Source organism: Perognathus longimembris, chromosome 1, assembly GCF_023159225.1.
Source record: "Perognathus longimembris pacificus isolate PPM17 chromosome 1, ASM2315922v1, whole genome shotgun sequence".
NCBI classification, from domain to species: domain Eukaryota; kingdom Metazoa; phylum Chordata; class Mammalia; order Rodentia; family Heteromyidae; genus Perognathus; species Perognathus longimembris.
Window position 1 is genome coordinate 107,563,821 of NC_063161.1, and position 18,473 is coordinate 107,582,293.

Sequence of the window (18,473 nt, forward strand, 5' to 3'; positions counted from 1 at the left end):
TATCTCAAGAACTCTGACTTTAGCTCTGCTATGGCTCTGATCCTCACAAGGGTTCAACCAGCCAATGGTCACATCCAAACCTCACCTAGTCTACAAAGACTGAGTTGCTTGCATTTCCTACTTCCTTCAAAAAAAGAAGAAAAAATATCTCTGACTATCCCAGAAGGGTAGACAAATCAGAGATCTACAATCACATATGATCAATCAATCTGATAAGTTCATATTGTAAAAGCCCTGAAATACAGATTTATTTATTTTTTTTGCCAGTCCTGGGGCTTGAACTCAGGGCCTGAGCACTGTCTGTCCCTGGCTTCTTTCTGATCAAGAGTAGCACTCTACCACTTGAGCAACAGCACCACTTCTGATTTTTCTATATATGTGGTGCTGAAGAATCAAACCCAGGGTTTCATGTATGAGAGGCAAGCACTTTACCACTAGGCCATATTCCCAGCCCCTGGAATACAGATCTTACTAGCAGAAAGTAGGAATAGTGGAGATTTAGCAATCACCTACTCTAATCTCTTTTTCAATTCAGGCTAAAAGTGAGGCTAGAAAAGGGGAAAAGCTGCTGAGACCACCCAGTCAAGGGTGGACATGTCAGGGCAGCCTCATCTTTTGGCCCTGTGCCTAGGGCTCCTTCATATTGGCCTGACAGGCCAAGCCAAGCAAGAACTTGACTCAGGCATACCCAGTCAGCTTACACCTCCCAATCTGGCCACATCACCACGCAAAGCCCTATCTCATAACCCTGTGTTTTTACCTGTGAATGCTGGAAAACATCTTTAGCTATGGCATCCAGGTCAGAGGTGTCCTGAATATTGCGGACATAGTCAGCTACAGCTTTAATCACTACATCGCAAGGTGGCAAGACCAGCTGATGGGCCCGGACCTGGGAAGACAAATGCACATGTCAGCAGCCAGCATGAAAACAAGAAACTCCAGCACTTCAGTTAGCATCTCATCAGGACCCACTTGCCACCTCTCACCTCTCTGTGCGACTGTGGCCCTATGTCTTTCCAAAGTGTTGCAGGTGACAAAATACAACCCAGCTACTCAAATCCTGTTATATAAAACACCGTAAGCACAACTCTAGAAGTCTGAGAGCAGGACCTAAACACCACAAGGAACTAAGCAAAGAGCATCTCACAAGAAAAGCCTGAGCTACTATTAGCTTCCTTCCTTCCCACATCTACAGGCAAAACTTGATACTGGCATGATCTGTGGAGTTAGGACACCTGAAACTGCATTTACCCAGTGCCTGCTGCATCTACCTTCAAAGGCCTAGTTCAGCTCTGAACTGGAAATAATGTTTCTAATACCCACTTGAAGGGCATGTCTGATGAAGAGGGACAAAGAATGTGCAATGAGGTATTTGAATATCTCATTATTTAACAACAGTTATGGAGCACGTGTGATCCTCTCCTAAGAATATCCTTCTTTGTTCTCACTGTGTGAATGTTTAGAGTGCTGTTTAATCCATTGGGTTTACTTGTAGATTTATAGGCACATTCTAATTATTATAAATGAGGAAAACTGGGGGTATGAGGGACAAGGTAACAAACAGTACAAGAAATGTATCCAATGCCTAACGTATGAAACTGTAACCTCTCTGTACATCAGTTTTATAATAAAAACTTAAAAAAAATAAATGAGGAAAACTATGCAACCTATGTTTCTTTAGGTCTAGTTTACTTCACTTAGGTTTTCTTTTTTCCCCCCCTTTGGTTTATTCCCTTTCATTGCTATTTTTGATTTTTGTACCTTTTGTCTTATATATAAGTCTATTTGATTTGGGGAAGGGAAGGGGGAACAGAAATGGTGGAACAAAAGGTGAACCAATTCAGCAGTGATAGTCATTAGATAGTGTGTTGGAAATGAACTATACAACTTGAGGGGTAGGGAAGTTGGGAAAGGAAAAACTGGAAGAGAATGAGGGAGGGACTAACACTATTCAAAAGAAATGTATTCATTACGTGCCTTATGTAACTGTAATCCCCCTGTATATATCACCTTTACAATAAAATCTTTAAAATAAAAAATAGTTAGAAAAAGATAAATTAGCAGATCAAGAGCACAAAAGAATTCAAGGTCTTTAGCATCTCACTGCTGTAAGGCTCTCAAGAGCCTGTGTGCATTGTGTTATGGAGCAAAGTAGAATTAAGATTGCTAGTCAGCTGATCTTAGAATAAGAATACTTTCTTGTATTATCTTGATGGACTCAATGTAACCATCAAAACATCCTATAAATCCAGGAAGGGATGCAAGCAGTTAGTGTCATAGTCAAGTTGGATGACTAGGATATGACGTGCCACTGCAGGCTTTGACAATGGAGAAGGGGCCATAAACTAAGGTATGTAGGTAGCTGCTAGAAAGTGGAAAAGACCAGGCAACAGAAATTCTTCCTGGAACCTTCAGGAGCAATAAAGGCCTGCTGACATCCTGACTTTAGCCTTGTGAGGCCAATTTTGGGCTTCTAGCCTCCACCTCTGAGATCTAATAATTGAGTTGCTTTAAACAACAAAAACAAAGGGAGGGAGGGAAGAAGGGAAGGACACAAGGAAAGAATTAGGAAAGCTCAAACTAAGGAAACCTAGAAACAAAAACACACTAATTTCTAGATTCGTAACACTACTTTAAATTTCCCTTTTTTAAAATGCAATTGTTAGACTCTTGGGCATCTACCACATTACAAGTCAGGATACCGTAAGACACTTGAACATCCATGTTCATTACTTCACTATTCACAATAACCAAGTTATAGAAAGAGCCCAGATGTCCTACAACATCATGTGAGATCAAAAAAGTGTAGTACCTGTATATAATGGAATATTACACTCAGCCATTAAAAAGAATATTATGTTATTTGCAAGGAAATAAATGGACCTAGAACAAATCATGTTAAATGAGGTAACCCAAGCTCAGAGAAAATGGTGCGTGTTTTCTCTCATATGTGGAAGCTACATCTAAAATATAACTGGACATGATAACTTACATAAGGCTCTATGAATTTATACACAAACCAACAGACTAAAGGTAGATACCCTTAGAGGAACCCAAAGGAATAACTCTCCTGAACATCTAAAATATGTTAATATATGAATTCCAGGAAATAGAAACATTTTTGTTATTGTTTGGTTTTGTGGGGGGGGGGGTCCCCATTTTGAGAGACAGCAAAAGGAGAGCACAGAAATGAGGGAGGAAGGATAAACAAATGCAGTCATGGTGTTCAGTATGTGCAAAAATAAACTATACAACTTGTGGGCAGAGACAGGAGGGGGGAATCTGAAGGAAAAGGTGACATTATTCAAGAAGAACTGTACTCATTACCTTATTGTAACCCCTCTGTACAATTCTTTAATAATAACAATAAAATTTGCATATATGTATACACACACACACACACACACACACACACACACACACACACACAAGCTTTTTTTTTTGTCAGTCGTGGGGCATGTACTCTGGGCTTGAGCACTGTCCCTGAGCTCTTCAGGCTAAAGGCTAGTGTTCTACCACTTGAGCCACAGTACCACTCTGGTTTTCTGGTGGTTAAATGGAGATAAGAGTTTCTCAGACTTTCTTGCCCAGGCTAGCCTTGAACTCTTCCATCCTCAGGTTTTAGCCTCCTGAGTAGCTAGGATTACAGGCATGAGCCACCAACATGTAGCTAAAATTATATTTAAAAAAACACCCAAATGGTGGTACCTCATTGTTAGTTTCTGTACTTATATTTTTCAGAGGAAAGAATACTATTGCAAATTGTAAACAGTCAATAAATAACTATTGTATGCAAATCCGTAACTGTTGGCAATGTCATCTGGGAAGAAGAGATAAATAAAGTTTATTTCCTGTATATAAAAAAACAAAAACAAACAGGGGCTGGGAATGTGGGTTAGTGGTAGAGTGCTTGCCTAGCATGCATGAAACAGTGGGCTGGATTCCTCAGTACCACCTAAACAGAAAAAGCCGGAAGTGGTACTGTGGTTTAAGTGGTAGAGTGCTAGGTTGAGCAAAAGGAAGCCAGGGACAGTGCTCAGGCCGAGTTCAAGCCCCAGGACTGGCAAAAACAAAAACAAAAACAAAAAATAAAAAAACAAACAAACAATGGTTGGGAGTCTTTATTTCCATTTCCCTCACAGGGAGCTGGAAATATATCTCTCTTTTTAAGACATTTTCCTCCATCTTTCCCTATTTTGCCCTGTTACACTAAAATAATTTCTGACCAAACTTTTTTAAAAGGCAATGGTTTTCTCTTAAAAACATTTTTTTTCCTGTTTCACTAGTTGCCCTGAACTTCCTAGGGTAGTACTTATTATGTTTTGGTTCCTACTGAAATGTTTGTGGAAAATGGGCTATGAGTACTTTCCTAGAAATCCAATTGCACATTTGCAGAAAAAGCTACCGATACACACATGCTCACGTCAAATATGGAAGCACAAAGCACACTCAAACTAACACATTCACAGTATGCAAAACACAAGGGGCTACCAGGACAGTCTGAGTAGCAAGGCCAGGACAGAAACCCCTCCCTGTCCTTACCCAGTTCCCTTATGCTTGCTTCTACTAAGTGACACTTAAGTACCTTCTTACTGAGAATACCTCATCAGAAGGGGCAGGTCAACTGCGGATTATCCTTGATGGCCACAACTCAATCTCAGCCTCGTTCTCTGCCTCATCTTTTGGGTAGCAGACCACTTAAATCCTTGATACTCCACAAATGTCTATCTGCTTATGCTGCTTGCAGTATTTAAAATGCAGGTCACTGTAGGTGGTTTTACATACAAAACAAATGACAGTAAAACATGGCAAGAATTGAAGTTGAATGGCCAAAATATTCAAAGGGCATTCCAGCAGAGGCAAGGTAAAGCCTATTGCTGGCAGTGAGCAATGAGGCAGCTTTGTCTAATCTATCTTACTCCAAAGTAGAAAGAACAGCTGCTGTTCTCACTCCAGTAGATACCCTTCCCATGGCTCCCCATCCACCACACTGGTCAACAGATCTGGACATGAACAGACCCCCTGTAATGAAAAGTGTCCCCTAAATCATTCTGAATACTAAATGCTGCCAGATAGATGTTGACTGTGCAGTGTTCCATCCTCTACAATTGCTTCACAGACAACCACAAGCCTTTGCAGCCAGCACCTACTTCCTTCTAGCTGGTTCCTAATCCAGCAATCTAAATCCAGTTCAAGTAAGCTCTTGCCTGCTTATGTGCCGGACAACTTCACAGCACTGTTCTCAACGCTGTTCTCACTGCAGCTTCCTCTCTGCCTACAGCAAAGCAGCCAGGAAACAGAAAGAAAACTGCAATGCCATATGAACATACAGTCGTCCCTTGCTATATCACGGTTCAGTTATTGTGGTTTCACTCTATTGTGCATTTTTTTAATGTGTAAATGGTGATCCCTCACCCATCACAAGTTAGTTACATTCCAGAGAATCCTGCAGTAGGTGAAAATTCACTAAGTAGCAATACGTTAATTGTGATATAGTGAGGGACAACTATCTAACGCTGCTACTTCATGGATTTTCACCTATCACAGGGGTCTCTAGAATATAACTCTCACCATAGGTGAGGAATCACTGTATAGAAGAGCTTTACTATACATAGGACACTAAGAGCATACAAAATAGCTGCTAATACATGTGATACAATGGTTTTATCATGTCAAAATACATAATGAGCTTCAAAAGAATTCACTATAAAACTTATTCTAGTGTAAAGATTCCTTGGCGCATTAATAAAGATAAATAGACATGTTTGTATACATGTAGATGAAGGTTATCCATTAATGTACTAGAAAAAAAAACATATCAACCCGTTTACTCACAAACTGACATTAGAATCTTCACAAAGATTCTAAAACACACGAGGCTCATTATCATAACAGTGACCACACAGGAGAGCTAAAGAAACTATCCTTGTCTATTCATAAAAATAAAAATCATGGGGACTGGGGATATGGCCTAGTGGCAAGAGCGCTTGCCTCGTATACATGAGGCCCTGGGTTCAATTCCCCAGCACCACATATACAGAAAATAGCCAGAAGTGGCGCTGTGACTCAAGTGGCAGAGTGCTAGCCTTGAGCAAAAAAAAAAAAAAAAAAGAAGCCAGGGACAGTGCTCAGGCCCTGAGTCCAAGGCCCAGGACTGGCCAGAAAACAAACAAACAAAAAAATAAAAATAAAAATCATGGCTGGGGAACTAGGGCTGAGGGACTCATGCCTACTCAATCCAGCTACTTGGGAGGTAGAGGAGGTAGATGGCAATTCAAAGATATCCAGGCAGAAAGTTGGATCATGCCCCACCCCCCAACCTGCACCTGTGATCACAGCCACTTGAAAAACCCTGGAAAATGTAGGTAGGAAGATCATGGCCTGAAGCCAGCTCTAAGCAAAAACATGAGATCCTACTTGAAAAATATAGCAAAATAGGTCTAGGTATGTGGCTCAAGTAGAGGTAGTACCTGCCTGGCAAGGGGGAAGTCTGGAATCCCAGTACCACCAAAAATATTTTTTTTAATATCTAAAGACTAAAATAAAATTCACACTCAAACCATGTAAGTGAAGTTTCTGCAGCGAAGGGACAGACTACAAAATCTTAGTACCAAACTCCCATTTCCTCCTCTATTTCCTTTTCTTGTTCAGTATTTTTTTTTTTACTTTATTTTTAGCAGTACTAGGGTTTGAACTCAATGCCTTCCAGACTGCTAGGCAGGCACTCTATTACTTGAGCCATATCCCAATCCTTTCTGCTGTCATTATTTTTCAACTAGAGTCTCTCTCATGTTTTGCCTAGCTGGCCTTAGCCTTGGTCTTCCAGTGCTTTTAGCATAATGGGTGATTTTGGTGGAAACTTCTCCATAGCCACTTGCTGGCCACTATGACAGGGATTGTTGATTTCATTACAGCTACTCAGCTACTAATTTCAGTCAACTATGTCACTCTTTCAAGGAGCATACTTTGCCAATAATTAAAAAGAAAATCTCCTCCAGGTTATAAAGGCAAAATACTAAGTTGTCCCTGCTACAAAACATTTGTTTATTCCTCTTTTTCAAGTATTTTACTGCTTTTTAATCTCAGTCTGTATTTACATATAGATATAGTTGTGTTTTGTTTTTTCCTGGTGCCGGAACTGGGGCTTGAACTGGGGGCCTGGGAACTGTCCCTTAGCTTTTTCACTAGCTTTTTGCTAGTTCACTAGAGATAAAAAGTTTCACTTGCTCTCCTCATAGCTCTGCCTTCTGAGTAGCTAGGATTCCGGGTCTGAGACTTTGGCACTTAGATCAGTCTTGATTATATTTTTATTTATTTTAATTTATTTATTGGTACCAGTTCTGGGGCTTGAACTCATGGCCTGGGCATGGTCCCTGAGCTTTTGTACCCAAGGCTAGGGGTCTACTACTTAGAACACAGCTCCACTTCCCGCTTTTTTGGTGCTCAATTGGAAATAAGTCTCACAGACTTTCCTGCCTAGACTGGCTTTGAACCTTGGTCCTTAGATCTCAGGTCATATATTTTAAAATTCAAAAGCATTTTTAAGCTACAAATTTGTTTAAATAAAGTATTCTAAGTTAAATCCATCATACCACAGTACTCAGAGAGTTAACTTGAAACCCAAGATTATTTTTCATATACTATTGCTGACTATAAATTCTTTCAAAGCTTTTAAACATTTATAATTATAGTGGTTAGCTTGTCTACTAAAGTGTACAATGTATCTTGATCAGCAACTTCGTTTTTTTTTTTTTTTTTTGGGGGGGGGCAGTCCTGGGCCTTGGACTCAGGGCCTGAGCACTGTCCCTGGCTTCCTTTTGCTCAAGGCTAGCACTCTGCCACTTGAGCCACAGTGCCACTTCTGACCGTTTTCTATATATGTGGTGCTTGGGAATCGAACCCAGGGCTTCATGTTTACAAGGCAAGCACTCTTGCCACTAGGCCATATTCCCAGCCCATTGATCAGCAACTTCTTCCCCAACTGTCTCTCAAGTTTCCTAGTTTCATTTTCACATATTATTTCACTAATTATTACAACCATATTTGCCCACCATTCATCTTCTAATTTGGTCTTTCCCCTTCTAGTCACCCCCAGTTAAAGATGTGTTTCAGTTTCATGGATTCATTTTGTCTTGACATTTGGTTGTAACTTTCATCCAACATTGTTCAACTTTTAAAAATTGTTAGGGCTGGGCTTGTAGTTTAGTGGTAGATCACTTGCTTAGCATGCACAAGGCATTGGGTTTATCCCCAGTACTGGGAGCAACATACCATTCTAATGTTAAATACTCATGATTGAACTGGAAAATAGTGTTTGTGGGCTGGGGATATGGCCTAGTGGCAAGAGTGCCTGCCTCATATACATGAGGCCCTGGGTTTGATTCCCCAGCACCACATATACAGAAAATGGCCAGAAGTGGCACTGTGGCTCAAGTGGCAGAGTGCTAGCCTTGAGCAAAAAGAAGCCAGGGACAGTGCTCAGGCCCTGAGTCCAAGCACCAGGACTGGCAAAACAACAACAAAAAAACAACAACGAAAATAGTGTTTGTGCTCAAGGACTAGTCCAAAGAAGCATCTCTAAGTGTCAAAAGGGTGGGGGATACCACATATATGAAAACTAGTCTTCATTTTGCAATACTGAGGATGGAGCCCAAAGCCTGTGCATATTAAGCAAGTGCTCTGCCACTGACTACATCCCTGCCTCTTATGAACTGGTCTTAAAAGGGTAACATTCTTCAGGGTGAGTGCTGCCCTGGAGACGCCAATATGTGGCTGGAGTGTGCTAACAGTGCTGTTATCCTCCCAGGGCAAGCAAGCAGCACAGAACAGGGAGTAGAAAGCTCTGGGTGGCCCTCCATACCAGTACTGTCACAAAGTTTGGAGTATTCTGAGCAGGAGGTAACAGTGGTCTCCTGGTTAGGAACAGAGCCAAAGTTATGGACTTACAGAATAGAAAAAAATGTTATTTTTAAGACTGATAACGTGCTATTTGTTTAGAATGAAATTAGCACATTCCAGGATAAGCAGGAAGAATAAAAACATTTATCACTGAACTTCCTTCCTTGCTCACCTCCTTCTGGTTTATTCCAGTGCCTCAGAGTCTGTACTGCAGACTCACTCAGACTAAGCAGGTGCTCTGTGATGGCTCTGCTCCTGATAGCTGGTTGCCTACCTCAAGAAACACATCACCTGGAAGCCCTATCTATTCCATGAAAGAGCAAGCTCGAGAGGAACCCTGTGGCACTTTCTTCCCAGATGAGTTCAAGTCCCAACAGATTCCAGCTGATTCCTCAGAATTATATGCTTTCTAGCTCAGCCTGGAAAGTACAAATAAGCAGAAAAATCACTGAGTTCAGCCTTATATTCCATTTAACAATTCTATATGTAAATTTAAAATGAGCAAAGAATAAATTTCTCATTAAATCCAAGACTTACAAAGCTTAAAGCCACAGGGTGATGGTGGCTCATGTCTATAATCCTAGGAGGATGAGATCTGAGAATCACAGTTCAAAGCCACCCTGGCTACTCTTACCTACAATGTATCAGTGTAAAGGAGATGTATGATTCACATTGTAGATTCAAGCCTTGAGTGAATAGTGAGACTGTAAGACCATGAGTTCAAGCCCCAGTTTGGGCACACACACAAAAAGTGACTATTTACCAAGATGTAGGGATATTAATTACCTTTCATTTCTATACTGTTTTGGCCATTTTTCTTATTTTTGTAGTAAAAAATTAAGTTTTTAAAATGACAACATAGTCCTTTAAGACAGTGAAAATAGGGGGAAAAAAAAGGAAAGTTAGATCAACTAATATGATCAAGTCTAGGTAAACCACTTCATCTTGTATATTTCCATCATTCCATGCATTTTGGCTGGGTGAGAAATGAAAATAATATACTTGCCTTCTGACGCTACTTTCTCTACAGCTTTAAGGGCACTTCAACTTTCAGATTTTTTTCTTAGCTTTACTTCCTAACTATAGAAAGATGTACTGGGAAAGAAATATATACTAAGCTAATTTAACTAACATACAAGCAGGAATTCTTTTGTTGGAAGATACACCAAGCTTAAACTATTTCCCTCCTGCTATGAGAAAAAAGTGAAACTGAAAAAAAATTAAAAACAAAAGAAGCAGCAGCAGCTTATCTTCCTATTTATAATTTATACACAACTTCATTTTAAGTAAGTATTTCAGAAAGATACAGCCATGGCCAACCGAGCTCCAAAGGAGTTAACACAGTACACTTGGCACACAATAAAGCCTCAAAGTGCCTGAAATCCTGCAGCTCCTCTGGAAAGAAAGCTAGCTCTACACAGTGCCAGCGACCCACACCCACTCCTCCAACCACAGCTCCATGGACAAGGGCCAGGCAAAGGCACTAGGGCAGCAGCTGTTGAAGCATACAAGATACCATCCATCTGAAAAGAGACAGAAGATACAGACAAGGGCCCTGCACTCTGTAAAAGTGACACCATCCCACACAGTCGCAGTCTAACACTGAGGGCTGCTGTCTACTCCCAGAAACCCTGGCTCCCAGACTCCTTGCTACTCCCAGAACCAAATTCAACTGCCACAGGACACTTTGGTTGAAAACCCTAAGATGTAAAAAATATAAGGTTATAGATCCCCTCTGATAAAATTTCAGGTGAACTGAAAGAAGTTTTCCTAATGTGCATAGGTTGTAAGGAAGATGACAAAGAACAAGCAAATGGAAGTGGTAGAGTTACAAACACTGACTAGAGTCAGAACAAAAAGGCTTGACAGAGCTAGAAGCTGAAGGAGCACCTAGAAGATGCAAGACAAAGCCTAAGTGCTTTGGGGGATCTGGGGGAACTTGGTGAGAGGACCAGTGGCTTCTGAGGGCATCTCTTATCTGCTTGCAACATAGTGACAGAAGTAGAAATTCTCAAGAGTAGACTAGTAATGTGGAGAGAGTAAAATAGAGACTTGCTTATTGGAAAACAAAATAAGCAGTAGCAGTGGAGTCTAAGTAGAGGAGAGGCAGCAAGAAGCCTGCAAGAAAGGGTAGTCCAGAGCCACAAAGGTTTGAGGAAATCTTGGGGGTTATAGCCAAACAGGGTCAGAAACTCAAAATATGAGTTCAAGCCCAGGTCTGGAAATAAGTATGCCCACATAAAAATTTCCTTAATTAATTAGGATGCAAAACTATAAAACCATATACAAAAGAAGCCCAAAAGCACATTTTTAAAAGCACTCATTTAGTGCGTGCCTATGGCTCGGAGGAAGTCTGTGCCAGGGCTAGTGGCTGCAGCCTCACACCATTCTATGGAGCACCTGCTACATCAGGGTTGTGTGAGATAGTGACTGCCAAATCACTAATCCTCTGACCCAAGCAAACTGAAAAACATATTCTCAGGGCACAGGAGATGAGCTCAGGAGCTATCACTTGAAGGGGACACAAGCAAAGCAGCCCACAGACTTCAAGATTTGAACTCTGCCATGACTTAACAGAACATAGCAGTCCAGGACAGGACTGGTAGCAGTAGCCCCCCCTTAAAGAGTCATGATACAGTGGCCTGGTTTTCATTATTTCATTATGGGCTCTTTGTAACTACACAACTGCCCCCCCCACACCAATGAAAGAATGTTCCATTGATTAGACAAATTAAGTCTAAATCCATCAGAAGATGAACATGGAGTTTCTCCCTTATTTAGAAATAGGCCGGGCTGGGGATATAGCCTAGTGGCAAGAGTGCCTGCCTCGGATACACGAGGCCCTAGGTTCGATTCCCCAGCACCACATATACAGAAAACGGCCAGAAGCGGCCGTTTGAGCTGTGGCTCAAGTGGCAGAGTGCTAGCCTTGAGCGGGAAGAAGCCAGGGACAGTGCTCAGGCCCTGAGTCCAAGGCCCAGGACTGGCCAAAAAAAAAAAAAAAAAGAAATAGGCCAATAAGAAGTACACTCCAAAGCCAGAGCCAGTGGCTCATGCTTGAAATCCAAGTGACTCAGGAGGCTGAGATGTGAGGATCAAGCTTTGAAGCCAGTCATGGCAAGGAAGTCCCTGAGACTTATCTTCAAATAATCACCGAAAAACCCAAAGTGGAGCTGTGGCTCAAATGATAACAGTACACACAAAAAAGGGACAGTGCCCAGGCCCTGACTTCAAACCCCAAGACTGATGCTCATGCACGCACATAAACACACACACAGAGGCACAAGAGGAGGTGGAGGTGGAGGAGGAGGAGGAAACGGAAGAAGGAAGAAGGGAGGGAGGGAAGAAGGGAAGGAGGGAGACAGAGAAAAGAGGGAGGAGGGGGAGGGGGAGGAGGCAGGCAGGAAGAGAAAGAGGATGATGATGATGATGATGATGATGATGATGATGATGATGATGACAGACACTCGAACTATTATTTTGAATAAGTGAACTATTCTCCAAAGTTTCTACATCCAATGAAACAGAAAAAGACGAGAAAGTACAACCTCAGGTTTGAGTGTCAGATCCATCCTGAGCTCTACACACTCACCCTAGCCCCAGGGTTCTCTGTCTAGAGACAGTCAGAATCCTCACTGACAGAGCCAGCTTGGCCACTGAGCCTCTAAGACTGCAGCAAGGAAATCAGGAATCCAATCCAGGGCTTTGTGCATGCTAGGCAAGCACGCTATCCATTATCCTGTTTATGAGGTGCTGAGGAATTGAACCCGGGGCATGGTGGCACATAGCTATAATCCCAGGTACTAGTGAGCCCAGAGACAGGTAAAGACCCTGGGTTCAAAAAACTCGTAAACAACAAAAAGATACCATCAATAACCTTTGAGTGACAACTGGAAAATTTTTAAGATGTATGTAAATTCATGATAGCAAGTAATTATTTTAATTTTGTTGATGTATTTAACAGTATATGTTGAGAAAATAGAGAAAGAATGTCTTTGTTTTTACGTTGTGGTATTGCAAGCTAATGTTTTCACAGGTGAAACAAGTAGTTTGAGTTAAAAGCCCAGTAGTATGAGTTAAAACAAGACATAGTCATAAACATGTATTTCATAGCAAAATGTCAAATTTTTCTGTATCAAGATGATGGGCAAACCACTAAAACATTTTTCCATCCTTTTAACATTTTCGTATTTCAAATTTTCTTCAAAAATTAGAAAGAACACAATAAGGATAATAGACTGAGCTGGTTTTGCAGTAACTCCTCACACTGCTCCTCACTTCTAGGCCTGTGACACATAAAACAAGAATGGAGCAACTGAGACCCATGCATCCTGAGACCCTGGGAGATGCTAATTTATGTCCTTCCAAAGAAAATCAATCTTCTAAGAAGTAGGTCTTCATTAGTGTCTCCATTTATGAGAACCTACTGCTTAACAGCTCTAATGAGCACCTATGCAACACTCTGAGGCCCTGCTGATCAGAGACTACAATTTCAATCTGTATTTCAATCACAGTATCATCATGAACTTAGGGCAAAAATTTCAGATCCTATCACTTCATTCCTGAGAGTACATATGAGGGACTCTACCAGAAATAACAAATAGAAAGCTTTTCGCCTTCAAGGACAAAAATCAAAAGAAAACAAGTTCTAACAAGAAGAGAAAACCAATTTTTAAAACAGAAGTCTGAAAACAGCCCAAACTAAGAACTATTGAAACAATTTTCCATCACACCAATAAGACATGAAAAAGGGAAGCATTCATATCTTTGGGGACCAACACACTTAAAAGTAAACACAAATTAAATCAGTTTATGGCAGGAAGGCCATTCTGACAAAATTCAGGATTTTGTAAGAATGCATGCCTGAAGAAATCCTTTACTTTATCTCACCTGCTTGACTGTAAGGAAATTACTCCCAGAGCTGGAAGCAGATACAATATCCAAGTCTTCCCAATTCCCCAAGTCACAAAGCACACTTGTGCCTAACAAGCCACAATTACAGTGACAGGAGTCACTAATGAGCACTAGCTCAAGTATGCTCCTGGCTCATACCAATTTCACTCATTACTATTACATCAGGCTGTCACCAAACATAAGCTCCTCACTTTATCACTTCAGAGAATCACAATGAAGTGCCTCTTCTCTGACATTCATCACTGCCATACACACAGAGGAAATCAAAGGTAGAAAGGTTTAAAAACAATTAAGTATTAACAAAATAGTTAAAATGGACTTGTTCTCTAATAGATTTGGATCTCTAAATTCATTATCTAATCTAAAAAGCATTAGAGTATTTTATAACTATAAAACTAGTAAGAAGGCTGGGATGTATCTCAGTGGCAAAGCGCTTGCCTAGCAAGTGCAACATCCTAGGTTCGATCCCCAGTACCAAAAAAGAAAAAACAACAACAAAAAAACCTAGTAAGAAAGTTATTAAAGTTCTCAAAATGTGCTAAAGGAGACTAATCTAAGTTAGCCGTGACTTATTACCTACTGAAAGAAAAAAATCCTTTATTTTGACAGGACCAGAGTTTGGATTTTGCTAGGCAGGCACTTGACCACTCAGTTACATTACCAGAAAAAATTGGAATTTATAAATTTACTTACAGGTTCTGGAAACAAGAGAGCAAAATAGTTGTTTTCTAAGGGAGTGCAGACCTTAAGATGAGGAGAAAATGTGATACTGCTAACTCAGTAGCAGTGTTTCCATACTGTTCTGTACCTTATTTTTATAGTAAAGTATATAACATACAGCAGCAACATAATAGCAAAATCAACACTTGGTTAGTATGAATGCTAGAAATGAAGTATGTACCTTTAGTGAGGCTAGTGGATGTTCTGGACCAAGTAAACTCCAATGAAAGGAAGCCAGATCTTCATCAGGTAGTATGTGATTTCCTAGAATAGCACACAACATAAAACAATCATCATATATGACATAAGGAAACATCACAACATGTTGTTTGCTGATATGCAACATACACTTTCCAAACAATATTTTTTCCATTTTTTTTTTAGCATGCAGCAACACAGAGCAAGCAGATCCTTGCAGCTATACCTCAAGTACAATGTAAATCCCCAGTATAGTTCCCACAACTTTCAAACTAAGGACTGCATAGTGCTATACACCGCAGCCACTTCCAGCCATGTTAAATAAATTCTACTTTTCAAGACATAGGTCACACAATGACAGAATGTCACATATCATCTAGATCTAAGTTTCATTTGTTCATGAAAACATCTGTGGCTCAAAAATATGTGAACAAGGCACAATTGTCAAATGCAGTATCAATAGTTATAAAATCTAAATGGCAGTGACTGCTGACTGTAGCATTAATGTCACCAATGAACAAAGCATAACCTACTACAGGACTCATATATGCTACTCAGCTGTCTGTCCTATCACTGGAGCTGTACCTATCTACAAATAAGAACTGCATTAAACTTGGAAAACTACATATTATACATTCACAGAAGAATTTGAATGCTCAATAGCAGCTATAGTATGTTTCTTATCTCAATGCAATTTAAAAACAGCAATTTCCTAAATAAGTCTGTGATTTTTATAACTGAGTTAATCACCTCCACATTAAGACGGCAGATTCATTTATTAGCTGCTATTAGAAAGCAAAACAAGTTGAGATTATTTCCAACACTGCTACACCATACTAGTACAAACACATAAAACAGAAGTAGGGGGTACCAGGATGTCCAGTAGAGCTAAGCCAACCCTTAACTGTCCAGATGACTGAGCTGTGCTGCTCTCCTGTTAATGAATTCCACACAATTCTACTGTAAATTATGATGTATCAACCAGGCAACAGTGGTTCACACTTTTTATTTATTTACTTTTGTAATTATGGGGCTTAAACTCAGGGCCTGGGCACTGTCCCTATGCCTCTTTGTGTTCAAGACTAGTGCTTTACCACTTGAGCCACAGGACCACTTCCAGTTTTTGAGTGGTTAGTTGGAGACAAGAGTCTTGTGGGGACTTTTAGGACCGGGCTGGCCTTGAACGGCAATCCTCAGATCTCAGACCTCTGAGCAACTAGGAGTGAGCCAAAGGGACCCAGCCACACTTGCAATTTTAGCTATTCAGGAGGCTACAGCCTGAGAATTGCAATTCAAAGTCAGCCTAGGGAAAAAAAGTACATGAGACTTTTATATCCAATTAACCACCAAAAAGCTGAAACTAGAGCTGTGGTTCAAATGGTAGAGCACTGTAGTCTTGAGCAAAAGAACTCAGGGAAAGTGCTTAGGCCCTGAGTTCAAGCTCCAAGACTGGCCCTTCTCCTTCCCCAAACCAAAAAAATGAAATATCAGAGGCTTATTTTGAAGATTCAATCTAAGAAAACATTAAGCTAATTCCAAACACTACTAATAGGCTTGGTGAAAATTTGCATGAAACACTCTCAACTTTCCTAAGACAAATTTTAGATAGCTGTATTTTCTATCACAGAAGAAAAAAGAAAAATTAGCTTTCTCATTTAAGACTTCTCAAGCCCTTACAAAATCTAAGAAAGAGCGATTACCCAAGGGCTGGGAATATAGCCTAGTGGCAAGAGTGCTTGCCTCGTATACATGAAGACCTGGGTTCGATTCCTCAGCACCACATATATAGAAAACGGCCAGAAGTGGTGCTGTGGCTCAAGTGGCAGAGTGTTAGCCTTGAGCAAAAAGAAGCCAGGGACTGTGCTCAGGCCCTGAGACTAAGGCCCAGGACTGGCAAAAAAAAAAAAAAGAAAGAAAGAGAGATTCCTTACTTACTTTTAGAAGATTCTAAGACCTAAATTAGTTGGATGAAATATTACTATTGATTTTATTTCAAATATTCACAATATAATTAGAAAAGTATGAGTTGACATTATTTATCAAGAAATATACTCAATATTGCTTAAACTAAAACTCAAGTAACCCTCCATATTTCAAGTTAGTAAGGTGTGCCTGTAATAATAGTATACAATTTACATAATCTGTAAGCAAACATGGAACTCTCTATACACCCCTACCCAGATACTTTTAACATCAGAGAAGCATTCCTTTTAGTATCTGAAAATAGATTGTTTCATTTTAAATCTCAAAAATCACTATTCCCTGAGAAAGATTATTTGAAACTATATCCAAATAAATAACTTGTGAATTCAGAATTCCATTACTTGTTATATAATAAAAGCTAAAAATATTTTTGCTGTACTTAAAAAACTAGGAATTTATCAAATTAACCCAGTGTAATTCCCCTCTCAAGCAGATCCAGACTGGGGTCCTAACTTCCGTTGGAAGCACATTACTTTCATTAGAAATGCACACCTTCCGGGCTGGGGATATAGCCTAGTGGCAAGAGTGCCTGCCTCGGACACACGAGGCCCTAGGTTCGATTCCCCAGCACCACATATGCAGAAAACGGCCAGAAGCGGCGCTGTGGCTCAAGTGGCAGAGTGCTAGCCTTGAGCGGGCAGAAGCCAGGGACAGTGCTCAGGCCCTGAGTCCAAGGCCCAGGACTGGCCAAAAAAAAAGAAATGCACACCTTCCAAAAAGATCCTGAATGTCCCTAACAGCCCTGACCCCTATCAGAATCTAACCACAGGAATGCCCACACTCTAAAACATAAAATCTTCTATTTGGACACAATTACTGCAAGTTCAGCAAATTAGAGCTGCAATTAAAGTAGCTTAAGGCATGCACAAAAGAGAAAAAAGAAATAACTACACTAGGCAGATATAAAGTGACCCCTTGAAAACATTATAAAATCTTTGTTAAAATAGTATTTTACCTTGCTACTGGGGGAGGTTGAGGTTTTTTTTTCAATAATTACTTATTTATTGTCAAAGTGATGTACAAAGGTTACAGTTTCATACGTAAGGCCATGGGTACATTTCTTGTACTATTTGTAATATCTCGGTTTAAAGCCAGGTTAGGAGAGGAAAGTCTGTGAGACTCTTATTTCCACCTAACTACCAAAAAAGCTGGAGCTATGGCTCAAGTGGTAGAGCACTAGCCTTGCGTAGAAAAGCTCAGGGAAAATGACACACCAGAGATCAAGCACCAGGACCAGCACAAAACAATGTCAACAAAAACCACAGTGTTCTGGACTTGGAGATAAGGGTCAAGTGGTGGTACTAACAACAAGGAATAAAAATAATTCATTCTTTCTTGGCATATGGCATAAAAATCCCTCCAAGAGAATATTTTGTAAAAAGATTATACATTTATATATAATATATATTATACATTTACTTAAAATAGTTTTGAAGCAATATATGTCCTAGTACTTGGAGTAAGGAGAACAAACTGAAGTGCTAGATCTGAGTTCAACCCCAGTACTGAAAAAAAAGTAGCAAGTGTCTGGAAAACCCAGGTTATTTTTTCTTAGTGTATAAATACATAACATAATTTGTACCACAAGTTTAACTGTTTAACACTTTCATAGTGGACATGTTAATACCTGTGACTGAGAAATGCCATTTTTCTAAAACTTTTGGTGTATTCACAAATTAGTTTTTCAGCCCAGATGACACAACACATAAACAAATGCTTAAGAACAAAAGCAGTAATACCAGTGGCTCACATCTGAAATT

The 18,473-nt window shown here is 40.2% G+C and overlaps 1 protein-coding gene across 3 annotated transcripts in view; it reads right to left on the reverse strand.

Moving 5' to 3' along the window:
* The window catches only part of Fam120a (family with sequence similarity 120A), a 96,267-nt gene that overhangs the window by 60,997 nt on the left and 16,797 nt on the right, over window positions 1-18,473 (reverse strand). For all 3 annotated transcript variants that reach the window (XM_048341751.1, XM_048341832.1, XM_048341916.1), the window contains exons 3-4: window positions 14,714-14,796; window positions 761-889 (exon numbers count right to left, since the gene is read on the reverse strand). In XM_048341751.1, the coding sequence (XP_048197708.1) occupies window positions 761-889; window positions 14,714-14,796 (212 nt within the window). The remainder of the gene's footprint in view (window positions 1-760; window positions 890-14,713; window positions 14,797-18,473) is intronic.